The sequence below is a fragment of the Mirounga angustirostris genome, unplaced genomic scaffold (assembly GCF_029215605.1).
Source record: "Mirounga angustirostris isolate CCGP_5_RB_7025 unplaced genomic scaffold, mMirAng1.0.hap1 SCAF_9, whole genome shotgun sequence".
In the NCBI taxonomy this organism is placed as follows: Eukaryota; Metazoa; Chordata; class Mammalia; order Carnivora; family Phocidae; genus Mirounga; species Mirounga angustirostris.
Window position 1 is genome coordinate 64,710,392 of NW_026991717.1, and position 14,105 is coordinate 64,724,496.

General features: G+C 36.3%; 1 protein-coding gene across 3 annotated transcripts in view; it reads right to left on the bottom strand.

Moving 5' to 3' along the window:
- Positions 1 to 6,007: 6,007 nt before the first annotated feature.
- The window catches only part of SPRED1 (sprouty related EVH1 domain containing 1), a 120,565-nt gene continuing 112,467 nt past the window's right edge, over positions 6,008 to 14,105 (bottom strand). For all 3 annotated transcript variants that reach the window (XM_045900383.3, XM_064570695.1, XM_045900382.3), the window contains one exon: positions 6,008 to 11,917. In XM_045900383.3, coding sequence (XP_045756339.1) covers positions 11,267 to 11,917 — 651 coding nt within the window. In that variant the 3' untranslated portion in view covers positions 6,008 to 11,266. The remainder of the gene's footprint in view (positions 11,918 to 14,105) is intronic.

Consider the following 14,105-nt stretch of genomic DNA (forward strand, 5'->3'; position numbering starts at 1 on the left):
TCCACCTGACATGGGCCTTTGGAGGCTGCATAGCTTTCTCAGCCTGCTTCTAGCTGATGGAAGTTTAATGGTCCAAGGATTGTCTTAAGTCTTGAACACCACTTTCCCAGAGTTGTTGTTGATTTCTTTTACAATTTTCTGCATTGAATGACTTCTTGAGAAGCACAGGGGAACTTGGAATTTAGATACTGTTACTACTAACAAGTAACAATTTATTTCTGCTTAAAAACACTATCATGTATCATTAGGTTTACTTATATTAAAACTGGAAAAAATTAAAAGCCTAAGAAAAATACAATTCATATAGAAGAAGATGATTTTTAAATGCTGAAAAGGAGAAATTCTCTATTAAGATATACAAGATTAAACCTATATCATGTCATCAGAAGCAGAGATGGTTTTAATCAATTGTGGATCAAACTACAGGAAGAAATGCATAAGTGCCAGCATTTACTAAGCACCATACACTTAATGCTCTCCCATTACCAGGACAATGGCCTCTTTATCAGAATGTAAGGCATTGCAGACACATGCTACAGAGGCTCAGCCTGACTTCCCAGTTAGTCATTTTCTAAGTCTTCAACACATACTTAACATCTTTTTTTTTTTCAAAAGATTTTATTTATTTGAGAGAAAGAGCATGCATGAGAGAGCACAAGGGGTCAGGGCGTGCAGAGGGAGAAGCAGACTCCCCACTGAGTAGGGAGCCCGACTCGGGGCTCAATCCCGGGATCCTGGGACCATGACCTGAGCTGAAGGCAGACGCTTAACGGACTGAGCCACCCAGGCGCCCCAGACTTTAACATCTTTAAAAGGTTTTTATATAGACAGCAGTCATGAAACTAATCCTGCCCTTTGAAAATACAGTATCGCTTCAGTGTCATTTGTGGATAAGAATAGGTCAGTGAGAGTATAGTAAGAGGAAATGCAGAATATGAGAGAAAAAAAACAAGTCAGGAATTTGGAGGAAAAGAAGGCAGAATGAGCAAAAGCAATAAAGGAATAGAAATCAAAGTTGAGGAGAAACCAGGGACTTAAGGAGGGGACAATGGAGGAAAACTTCCAGAAGTTGAGGCGGAAGCGCAGCCAGGAGAGTGGGAGTCAGAAGAATAGGGTTTGAATTTCAGTTCCCACAATTAAGAATGTACGTAAGTTTCTTAATTTTGGTATGCCCTTAGTTTCCTAATTGGTGAAATGGAAGTGATCATATCTACTTCACAAACTTACTGAGGAATTAAATAGTATCTGTGAACATGAGTTCAACACAGTGCCTGGCACCTGATAGGCATATAAACATTAAGTTCTCTTTCCTTATTATCTGACCACAAAGTACAAGTGGGAAGGAAAGGAAAAAGAGTAGGGGAAATAACTGTCAAATTAGGGAAAAAATGTATGAATTCTGAAACTATGATCATGGAAAAGACAAATGTTCCAATGGACATAAGGTAATAAATCAATTCTAAAAATAAGATATCGAAGAAGAGTGAAAGAGTGGTCACAGACGTACAGGAAAAAGGTGAGTGAGGCTTGGACTAAGATGGTGGCGGCACACCTGGTGAGAACCGTTCAGATTTACAATCTAATTTCAAGTCTTTGATGAGGAAAAAAGTAATTCTTGGAGCAACTGGGTAAATTATGATTATTTCTTAAAATAAGGCAGATTGGAGGTGGAGCAGGTATGGGGGGCGGGGATCAAGAGTTCTGTTTCGGTCTTACTGAAATGGAAATGCCCGAGACAGCCAAGTGGAGATGTCAAGTAGAAAGAAGACCTAAATGTGGCTACTACCAGCATATGCATGACAGGAACTGAGACGGAATAAGATCCCCTAAGGAGGGTACTGCTAGAGGAGAATCTATTACTGTTTCCTGAGGAATTCCAACTTGTAAAGATTGGAAAGATGAGAGGATCTAGCAAAGAGAAGAGGGACCAGGGAAAGAGGAGGAAGCCAGGATCATGTAGTGCAAGGAAGGAAAGAATATGTCAAAAGCTGGTCAGTGAGGCGAGGTCTATCTAAGAAACATCCACTGGATTTAGAAACGTAGAGTTGGTGGAGGACTTTACTGAGAGTATTTCAGTGAAATGGTCAGGATAAGACTTGAGGTAATACATGACAGCCCAACATCTGAAGCCAGTATTGGGTTTTCTATTAAAAAAAATTCAATATAGTGATCCGAAGGGGTACGTGCACCCTGATGTTTATAGCAGCAATGCCCACAATAGCCAAACTACGGGAAGAGCCAAGATGTCCATCAACAGATGAATGGATAAAGATGTGGTATACACACACAGACACACACACACACAATGTAATATTATGCAGCCATCAAAAAAACCAAAATCTTGCCATTTGCAACAACGTGGATGGAACTAGAGGGTATTATGCTAAGCGAAATAAGTCAATCAGAGAAAGACATGTATCATATGATCTCACTGATACGAGGAATTCTTAATCTCAGGAAACAAACTGAGGGTTGCTGGAGTGGTGGGGGTGGGAGGGATGGGGTGGCTGGGTGATAGACATTGGGGAGGGTATGTGCTATGGTGAGCGCTGTGAATTGTGTAAGACTGATGAATCACAGACCTGTACCTCTGAAACGAATAATACATTATATGTTTAAAAAAAAAAAAAGATAGTAGGAAGGGAAAAATGAAGTGGGGGAAATCGGGGGGGGAGATGAACCATGAGAGACTATGGACTCTGAGAAACAAACTGAGGGTTCTAGAGGGAGGGGGGTGGGGTGGGATGGGTTAGCCTGGTGATGGGTATTAAAGAGGGCATGTATTGAATGGAGCACTGGGTGTTAGATGCAAACAATGAATCATGGAACATTACATCAAAAACGATGTAATGTATGGTGATTAACATAACATAATAAAATTAAATTAAAAAAAATAAAATCTTCATGAAAGTGTAGAAGACACAAAAAACAAAAAAAATAAAAAATTCACTGGGGCACCTGGGTGGCTCAGTCAGTTAAGTGTCTGCCTTTGGCTCAGGTCATGGTCTCAGGGTCCTGGGATCAAGCCCTGCATCAGGCTCCTTGCTCAGTAGCGAGTCTATTTCTCCCTCTGCTCCTCCCACCCACCCCCATCCCCACAAAAGTCACAGCAGGCAGATCATTAAATTTCCCTTTCAAAGTCTTCCAGTGGATTTCTGTCACCCACATAATAAAGCCAGAAATCCTTCCCATGAGCTTCAAGTTCCCACAAGATCTGACACTTGCTATCTCTGTGACTTTTTCTCCTTTCATGAGCTCTTGCTCTCTGCCCACTCTAGTCATACTAACCTTCTTGCTGTCCTTCAACAAGCCAAGCTCCTTTCTCTTGGGAGCCTTTGCATTTGCTCTTCCTTTAACCGGGATGGCTCTGTCCCATTTACCTTTCAGTAGTCAGCCTTGCCTGGAGACATGACCCTGTGACCTTCAAAAGGGAAATCTGTACCAAGTAGGCTACTTTTGATGTTTCCTTAGGGAAAAACAAGTTGTAAAAAGCAAAGAAACCCTTTCGAATATGGGCTCACCTGATTATGGAGCTACTGATTTGCTTATGGAGCTACTGATTTGCTTACAATGCTATCAGCAATAGGATCTCAAAGGTTTCCTGCAATGGACTCTTCTTTTACCTAAGCTCTTAGAAAACAACCACCACCACCACAAATTGACAAGCTTATATTACTGGGGGAGGGGTAGACGGAGGGGGAAGAATGGCTTTAAGGAAAGGTGAACATACAGTTTAAAGCTTATCATTTTTTAAGTTTGTACCTTACAGTTCAAGTTGCTCTTAATTCCCTAACTGGTCCTACGTGCAGTTGAACTGTTCTTCAAAGTCACTATCATCACTTGATCCCTCAATCTCACCATAAACCATTTCTTTTGTCTGAATCTGGGTATATCTCAGTCTGAAGATGTCCACTTTTTATCACCCCCTTGTTGTGGTCTAAAGTGCTTTCATCTTCCAATGATATTTAAAATATAGACCATCCTTTGTTAAATATAAAAATGTACAAGTGACTCAATGCCTAATCCCCAGCATCAGTATTGACATGACTTGTACTAGGATAGCAGCAGTGAGGATAGAGGAACACAGATTTGAGAGACATGTAGGAAATAGAACTGTACAAAACTGAGAATTAATGGTAAAAAGTAAGAGAAAATGAGAAGTTGATGATGACCAGGTTTCTTCTTAAGACTACTGCAAACACAGTGGTGTCACTATCCATCAAGACGAGAAGAGAAAAAAAGGTTTGAGGAATGGGGGGATATTAGTTTGGCGCTTACTGAATTTGAGGTGCCTGCAAGAGATACACTTCAGGCAGTAGGGTGTATGGGTTTAAAAATGCAGGCTGTGTTATTAAATGAGTGAATGACCTTGCATTAATGTCTTAACCTCCTTAGGCCTGTTTCTAAATTTGTAAAGTAAGGGTGCTGTGTGAATCTCTAAAGAGAGACTAGTATAGTCCCAGTCCTAAAATTTCAGTGACCTCAACTTTATCAGCAATCTTAATCTGGCTTGGATCCTTATTTCCTTCTTAGAATTTTGCAGTATCATGCTATCTGTGTGCATTTCACTTTGAAAATTTAACAAGAACTTTAATAAGAACTGTTAACTAGCTAGGGATTCACAAATTCATACAACTTGTTTTCTCTTAAATTTTAAGTGATAGTCAAACACTTGTTTCCCTTACTGATGAAAAACACACATTTAAGCTTGCTGGTCATTCCAGGGAATAATACAATCACTTTAAAAAGAATTATAATATACTGCTGAAATTTCTTCTCCGTGTATTTTTCCCCTCCATGAATTTGGAGAGGTTGGAGACATTCCTGTAACAGGGAAAAAGAGGGAGGAAAATACGGAGGCAAAAGGGGCTTATGTTGGACAAGTAATATCCGTAAGATCTTCTATATCACAATACATTCTAAAGAGAAAAAAATAATTTAAATTAGTATCTTGCAATTTGACAATGCAAAATTAAGAATTAATAGAAATGAAAATGAAACAGGTCTCCTTAAGTTTTATCATCCAGAATGATCTTATTGCAATATTAGGAATTCTGGAGTTCTTCCTGTCCTTTTCAAATTGCACACAACCTCTTGGTTACTGTAAATTATTTCTAGGTTAAAATTAAGTTTGAGGGAAGGGGGACACTAACCTCATCCTGACATGTGTGTAAGGAGCCCTGACACTAAATGCAACTTGGGTTCAAAGACAGGCTTTGTGGAATAGCTGACATACAAATGGCTCACTATTTGAAAAAAAGAGTCCAAAATCCAGGAGAAGACTCATTTGAGAATATTGTTTTATACTGCCTCAACAGGAAGTATCACTGCTTTGGTGAAAAAGAATCCCTCAAAATCCTTAGGGAAATGCCATCCAATTGAGCAAAATGAACAATACCACACACTGGACATGTAGGTCTTCAATACTTTATATTAGACCAGCACAAACTGATAAATCTTGATGATATGTTGAAGTAGTACCACAGTCTTATTCTCCCAACTTTAAGGAACCCCACATGCCATAATGCAGATAATGCACCACAACTTAGTGAGATAGACGAATAGGGGAACCAGAATTGAAACAAAAAGGAGTGGGAATTAAGAAGTTATTCCCTTATAAAATTTTCCAGCTTAAATAAAATTTCATTTTGACAGAATAATAAAGTTACTCTGTTAAGTACATATGTAACCCGTGTAACAAAATACAACATTGTATTGTAACTAAAAGCATGGATTTTGAAGTAAGGCAATTTGGTTCAAATCCTGGTGCCCCTAATGTGATCTTCGGAATATTTTTTAACCTCTTGAAGCCTAAATCTCCTCTTTGGTAAAAAAAAAAAAAAAGGTAGATTAATACTTCATTATGGGATTGAGAACTAAAAAGTGATCATTTAAAATATATTACATAACAAAAATAAAACCTGATAGACAAAAGAAAACACCATTTCAACTATGATTTTGTTAGACTTTTATTATGAATATATTTTTTGAGCCATCATTTCAAAGGATCTCTATAAAACTGCAAATCTTAAAGCAGTTAATTTTAAAGGAGTCAACTCCAGTTTTATTAATACCAATGTTTTTTTTCTTTCAGGACCACTGTAAGCATGACACTATACTGATGGCCAAGCAGAAACCCTAGTTTGAATTCTGATGTAAAAATCATTCTACTTACTTGTGGATATTAACTTGATTGTGAAGAATATAAAGTAAATTTCTGAAAACCTGTAAATAAGCACATGAGACTACATTTCATAATTCATGGTGAACAGTTAATTCTTGATTCTTCAAGTAAATATAACTAATACAGTAATCCAAAAGTTACTCTGGTGTTGAAATAAGCTATGATTTTTGAGTATTGTCCTATTAATTTTTCATCTAGAATATTAGTTATTTTTGTTTATATTACAAATGAAACTCTGAAACTGAGTAGGACACACAAAAAATCAGTAGTAGTCTTGGGTTAAGAATTTTCCACATATCATTCAAGGATTACCATTTAATCCAGATTTAGCATATCATGTTCCCAAACCAATAAATATAACATGTTTATATCTATTGTATTTACCTATTTATAGGTAACAACCATTAAAAAAATCTGGATACAATCAAAGGTGAATAAGTGTCAATAAGATGAACTATATACATGAACTTTCAGTTAAAAACGTACCTTAAAAAATGACCAAAAAAAAGTCCATTTCTACTGCTTTCTCCTTGAGTAATTACTATATCTTATGTGACAGTTTGTTATCCTCTAGAAGAGTAAGAAAAAGTCCTTTTGTATTTCATGATAGGTTTAATCAGGTAATTAAAACAAATTCTTATGATATCATCTGATATGTCCAATTACATGGGTATGATGTAACAAAAACAGTTACAAACTTATATATGCATATTTACATTATATATCCAAACTATCAAGCTAATCAACTATATCTAAGGAGATACATTATGACATGAGTTAAACAATTTTTCATTGCTTATTAGAGAGAATGCAGTCAAGCTTTTAATGGAATATACAAGTGAGGCACTTTTGAGGTCAAGAATAGAAAGCAAATGACACTACATACTGGCGATATTCACAAAAATCTATGTGTATCTTTAATACAAAGGTTTTTCAACTAGATTATTCTTGAAAAGTTTCAAAACTAGCAACTTATGCAATTTAAGGAGCTTTCAGGAACAATGGCTAACATCAGTGTATCAAAGCATATGAAAGTTTTATAACCACCTGGCTGCTAGGCAAACAGTACCTTAATACCTTAAAGCCCTTTTTTTGTTGTTATTGGGGTTGTTGTTTTTTTTTTTTTGGTTTATATAAATCACCTCAGGTTGTGATTTCTTAATGTTTTGACTCACTGCAAAACAGTGAGTCAACAATAGTACCTTATGGTACTATTATTATCATGGTTCATAGACCAATTTTTTTTAAGTGCAACAATGTAAGTTTCTAGTGTGCTTTCCCTTCTACTTAGAAATATGACCCTGGAGTTCAAATTAAGAATGAGAATATTTAGTGAAGAATCTGTTTTCTAGGTAACTAAAGTTTTCCAAGTTTTATGTAGAAAAATGTTACACTTACTTAATGCATCTTTGGGCTAAAATTAAAAACCCAATCTCACCCACATATTCCAAAAAGTAATCACAAAGCCTAAAGTAAATTTCAACAAAAGAAACATCCTTTAAATTGCCCATCTGGAGGAAAGTACATGTTTCCTGTACTTTGAAGACTTATATGGATATTAGAAAACATCTCTGTGGCATTCAATTAAGGGGGTGGGGTGGTGAGTAAAAGAAAAGAAAAAGCAAGACTTACCCAAGATATCAGATGGCACTATACACATGAATTGAAAGTGCGTTTGTATTACTTCAAAAGTTCTTTTTAGGCACTGCTGAATAACCAATGAAAATAGGTAGTTTCAAGTTTTCCCCTTTACATTTTAACCCCTGTCCCAACATCATCCCAGAGACATACACACACTCTCTGAAGTTGTCATGATCAAATATAGGTGATGTTTATTTATTTTTTTAAAAAGACTCCCTGGCTAGTAATGGGAGGAAAATTAGAATACCATTTTGGTAATGGCTTTTGCAGGTTAAAAGAATTAGTTTTATAAATGCTTCGGCACATCCATTAAGTTTGATTGCCAGTTCCAAAGATCAATAAATACTTTAAGACAGGATATGTAAGAAAAAAGTGCTTAAAATCTTTCAGGGACCAAAAGACACATTAGAGAAAAGGTTTGTTTTACAGTTCCTTTGAGATATTTCTTACTCTTGCTTTCTCTGTTTGGAGGTGGCCACTACTTAAATAGCCCTTTTTATTGGTAGTAGTGATGAACCCTGTCAGATCCTGATTGCCACCTCATGTCTCTGGTCTATAAATCATCCAGTAGGTGGTGCTGAAGTTCCATACCTCATATTTGTTCAGAAATCAAATGATTGCCCTGTCAAGGCAGGAGAAAAATCATTTAAGAACTATCAGTTCTGAACACAACAAGCCATCAGACCAAAGTCTTTCTCGTTACGCCATCTGGATGATTTCATTTTCAATATTTACTATTACTTAAGCTGGTTTAGCCATTTGCTTATACTACCAGATTAAAGGCAAAGAGAAAGGTTTCAGAGGAAAAGTCAGTTGGCAGTGCCCAGTCTGTATGCAGGAGAAAATGCTCCTGAACATACCTATACACGTTTTAAGAATGAGAAATTTAAACTATCCTTTTTTTCCCCAAAGAACTCTAATTTACTCAAGAGAACATTTCCACAGAGGGATTCAGACAACATTATCTTATCAGGTAGTATTCTACACTGGTTTGGAATCTGAGTGTGTTAACTATAAAGATCCAAGATGAAATAAAAACCATTTCATCACCATAGTTTTTAATGAAGAAACTTGTTTAAAATTGTAAAGGAAAAAAATGGGAATGGGATGGCAAAATCTTAGCAGCAAAGTGGTTAAACAAATTGAAAATATTAATGCACAAACATTAAAATATTAAAGCATATATGTTGCATATAAAATACAGTACAGAACCAGGAGTTGCACTATACTGATTAGTGCTTAACAGAAGAAATGATTAAATTTGTTCTTCCCAGAAGTATATACACAGTTCATTTCCACAGCATTTTCCTATAGGGCCAGCAAGTTATTTTCTTCAGTTATTCACACCTTGCTCAAACCTGAATTATGAACTCAGCACTTACAAATATGAAAATTCATTCACAAGGAAAACCAATATTTCCATTTTACCAATAAAAAGTAATTTTGAAAGTTAACAGTCTATTCTAGGAAACCAAGTTTAGCTGAAAACTTCAGGGATGAAGATCATCTGGTGTAGCAGTGTTCAATTATATAAACAGTAAAAATAAGTCTTAAAACTGCTGCTACAGTGTCGTATTTTGGATTTAGTTCATCCAATTGATTTTTAGTACAAAACTAGAAATAACCTCTTCTTCATAACATCTATAGTTATCAATATATTTTTCTTCTTTTCAATGTGAAATAATACTTCAAGATGATCTATATACACAATGTTGTCAGTTCAAGCTGTCATATAAATATAAATGCTTTCTTAAAAAAAGTATTTTACAGACAGATAGTGTTATATACATTGTTCAGTTTGATCTGGGGCAAAAGAAGCTAACACAAGCTTAAGTGTGATATGTAAAAAGAACAATACATAAATGACATTTTAAAACCTGCATAGAAATGAGCTTCAAATGGTAGTGTGATTTTAATTTTATCACTTCTGAAACTTCAAGCCATTAAAAAAAAAGGCACACTTCTCAACTTTATCCCTCTAAGGGAATGTTCTTAAAGAACCCTTTACTTGTTAGAGTTTTAATGTAACACTTAGACAAAAAAACAAAAACAAAAACAAAAACCAACAAAAAAACAAACTAACCAGACAAATTGACCCCAACTACTTTAAACAATTTGTTGGAACATTTATCCAACTACTTTGTAAATAAAACATCCAGTAATACAATGCTCTGCAAAAGAAATAAAATTATATGTACAAGATATTTCATTCACAATGTTGGATTAAATACTTTCCTGGGATAGTTTAGTATATACTTTAACATAAAATAATTCTGCTTTTGGCAAGTTTAAATAAAATAAAATGCAACTGGGAAAAGTTATTGTTATGTGAATAATAAGCACTGAGAATTAAGCTAAAAAATTAACACAGCTGAACATATTCTAGTTTAGCAGAATGATAAATGGAGATTTCAGGAGGAAACTTTTACATGGACTATCCAGTTACACTTTTTGCCTTGTAAAACATTTGTAAATGCAATGTGATTTTTTGAAGGAGGAAACTCTGAAAGAAAACAACTTGCTGGTTGAATACCACAAAAAACAAAACAACCCCAAAACCTCACTTTTTTCTATAATGTTTACTCAGTCTCTTTTTATATAAAAATAAGTGTTACGTTCCCATCAGAACATTACACAATTACATCTGTGCTTTAAAAAAAAAAAAATTGGTCACTCAAGGCTATTAGAATATTTTTAAAGATTTTAGATTACCAGAATGTACAGATAGAACTCAATATAAACTGTAGCCAAAGGGAAATGAAGATGAAAATATCAAATCATTCACATGGAATAAAAACATTATTAACTAGATGAGTAAAATATTTAAAATATAATGGAATGTGACAGTAGATATATGTACATCTACTTCAGAACTAGGAAGGGGAAGAAAAGTTTAATATGTGATAATTCGTACCTTATATTTAGTTAAATATAAACATTTGTTATTTATACATAAAACCGCTTTCAAAAAACAACTAATAAATGATTTAGTTGCACTTATTTTACTTCTTACAATTCCCAAGTGTTAACTTTTCTTAGATTGAAAACAACCGTCCCCTAGTGCACTTTTAGTTTATGTCTTAATGAATTCAAACCTTTAAAAGTCCCATCACCTAATGCATAAATATACAAAAATGCCAAAAATTAATCCCTTTTAAGTTGGATATTTTATGCTCACTTTGTATAGCCTATAACCAGAAATGGTTTCCTTTTGCAAATACGCTTTACAACCTGTAACAAAACATGCCATGCTCTGAAGGGAGAAAGTTAGGCATGGCTAGCGTTTGTGAAATGCCAAGAACTAACGAGTTCTGCTTCCTCCACGTGTGGCCCCAATGATACCAGGCAAGATTTCCTATTGCTTGCCAAAAGCTTCCACAAATCCAAGTTAGCTAATTCCTGGAAACAAAGATTTTAAGCTCATTTTGGCACGGGATCCTTTCACCCAGCAGCTTTATGCTTCCCACCACAGCACCCACACGCCTCGCCACAACGATGGCACATTCTCAAAGGGACATAGCAGCACATACATGGTACGATGAAGGACAAAGCTACTAGGGCTAACCATCGCAAGCAGAACTTGTCATCACTAGTGTCACATGAACAGGGATCAGAGAAATCTCCCTCTGAGTCTGACATACAATGATATAACATGCTCTCTGCACAGAGCATGCAACTAACTTGATATATGCATCTTTTAATAGGGTCTGGAGCATCCTGACATTTTCCCCTGCCGTTTTCTTCATGATTAAACCTTTCCTGGCAGTATACGCAGCGGGAACGTTCACCATCTTCTTTTCTTCGTTTTGACTTCTTAAATTTTAATGAGGAAGGCTGTGTCTTAAATACCACAGAGTCTTTGAGTGAACTTAACTTAGTTTCATCCCCACAAGAGTATAGATAGTCTGATTTTTTACTGTCTGGTTTAGAAAATTGAATACTGGAATCAGTATCATCTCTCTCTAAGTCATTTTTCCACATGTCAGGATGTCTGTAGTCTGCATAACGACGTATTAAGATATCTCGAGGGTTTATTCTGACAATCTCATCTTCATCTTGAAAGCTGACATGTCGGATTGATTTCAAAGGGACCTAAAAAGGAGAGAGATGAAAACGGCGATAAGAACGGTGAAGGTTAATTTTATATGTCAATTTGGCTGGGCTGCAGTGCCCAAATATTTGATCAAACATTATTCTGGATGTTTAAGTGAAGATGGTTGCTTGGATGAGATCAATCTTTAAGTTGGTGGATTATGAATGAAGTAGATCATCTTCCACAACATAGACAGACTTCATCAATTAGTTGAAGGCCTTAATAGTATAAATGTTGACCAGCCCAAGCAAGACAGAATTCTGCTAGCAGACCGCTTTTGGATGGGATTGCAACTCTTCCCCAGGTCTCAAGCCTGTTAGCCTACCTGCATATTTTGCATATGTACCTTTCTTATTCCATGAACCAATTCCTTAAAATAAATCTCTCTCTGTGTATATATACATAACTAGTTGGTTCTGTTTCTCAGGAGAACCCTGACTCATACAGATTCTAATACCAAGAATTGGAGTGTTGCTGTTAACAAGTACGTAAAAACGTGGAAACGCCTTTGGAAATGGGTAGAAGTTAAAAGAGTTTTGAGATTCATGTTACAAAAAGCCTTGAAGAGACTATTGTTAGAAATATGGACATTAAATGTGCTTCTGGTGAAGGCTCAGATGGAAATAAAGAACATGTTGGAAACTGGAGGGAAGGTGATACTTGTTTTAAATTGGTAAAGAATGTGGATGAACTGTATGTTAGCATCTTATGGAAGATAGAACCTGTGACTGATGGACTTGGATATTTGGCAGAGATTCTAAGCAAAGTGTTGAAGGTGCTCAGTTTCTCCTTATGGCTAACACTAAAATGTGAGAGGAAAGGGATAAACTGAAGTAGAAATTTTTAAGCAAAAAGGAAGGAGATCTTGAAGAATTGGAAAATTCTTTGCCTATGGGTAGTGCAAAAATTGAGAAAGCATGTTCTATAGAGAATACCAAAGGTGTGGCTAACCAATCATATAATAAAGAGATTATGGTGTGATTCCTGAATCCAATCAACTATCTCAGCTACAAAGCTGCTACAAAGGACTACAGGAAACAGAGGTAGCATGAAACGAAGAAAAGCTTTTTTGGACTTCTAGGATTTACAGGACTGGCAAATAGAGCTTTCTGACTGAAAATATGTGTTATCCTTTAAGAAAAGGAAAGAATGATCCCAAGGGTGAGGCTCTCTCCTCAGTTTCAGTGGGCCAGAAAACCTGGAACCTTGGGTATGAGGCTATCACCCACTACTGCTAAGGATTTGGGGTCACCACTCTGCTGGGCCCATAGGACAAAATACTGAGCCAGAGCCAAAGAGGATTATTCCCAAGCCTTAAAATCTCACAGAACTTGCCCTGCTAGGTTTTAGACTTGCTTAGGACTCATGAGTGCTTTCTTCTTTCTAAGATTTCTCCCTTTTCAAAAGGGAGTATCTATTCTATGCCTTTCCCATCCTGGTATTTTGGAAGCAGGTAATCTGTCTTGCTTTACAGGTTCCCAGGTGGAGGGGAATTTTGCCTTAGGATGAAACACACCCTGCATCTCACCCACACTCAACTTAGAGGGTACTTAGAAAAGATGCAGGACTTAGAATTGATGCTAGAATGGGTTAAAACTTTTGGGTTGTTGTGATGAGATGAATGTGAAAAACCAGAGGGCGGAATGTTATGGGCTGAATGAACTGTGTACTCCCAAATTCATATGTTGAGACCAATACTTCAGAATGTGACAACATTTGGGATATAAGGCCTTTAAAAGGTGATTACATTAAGATAAGGTCCTTACGATGGGTCTCAATACAATCTGGTATCCTTTTAAGAAAAGGAAATTTGGGGGGGCCTGCGTGGCTCAGTTGGTTAAGTCTCCGACTCTTGATTTCAGCTCAGTTATGATCTTGGGGTCGTGGGATTTCTGTGCTCAGCCAAGAGTCTGCTGGAGATTCTTTCCCTCTTCCTTTGCCACCCCCCCTGCTCACACGTGTTCTCTCTCACTCTTTCTCTAAAATAAATAAATAAATCTTAAAAAAAAAAAAAGGGAAAGAAAGAAAAGGAAAGGAAATCTGGACATACAGAGAGGCACTGGAGATGTGGGTGTACAAAAGGAAGACCATATGAGGACATGGCCAAAAAGTAGACATTTACAAGCCAGGAAGAGAAGCTTCAGAAGAAACCAAATGTGCCAACATCTTGATTTTAGACTTCCAGTT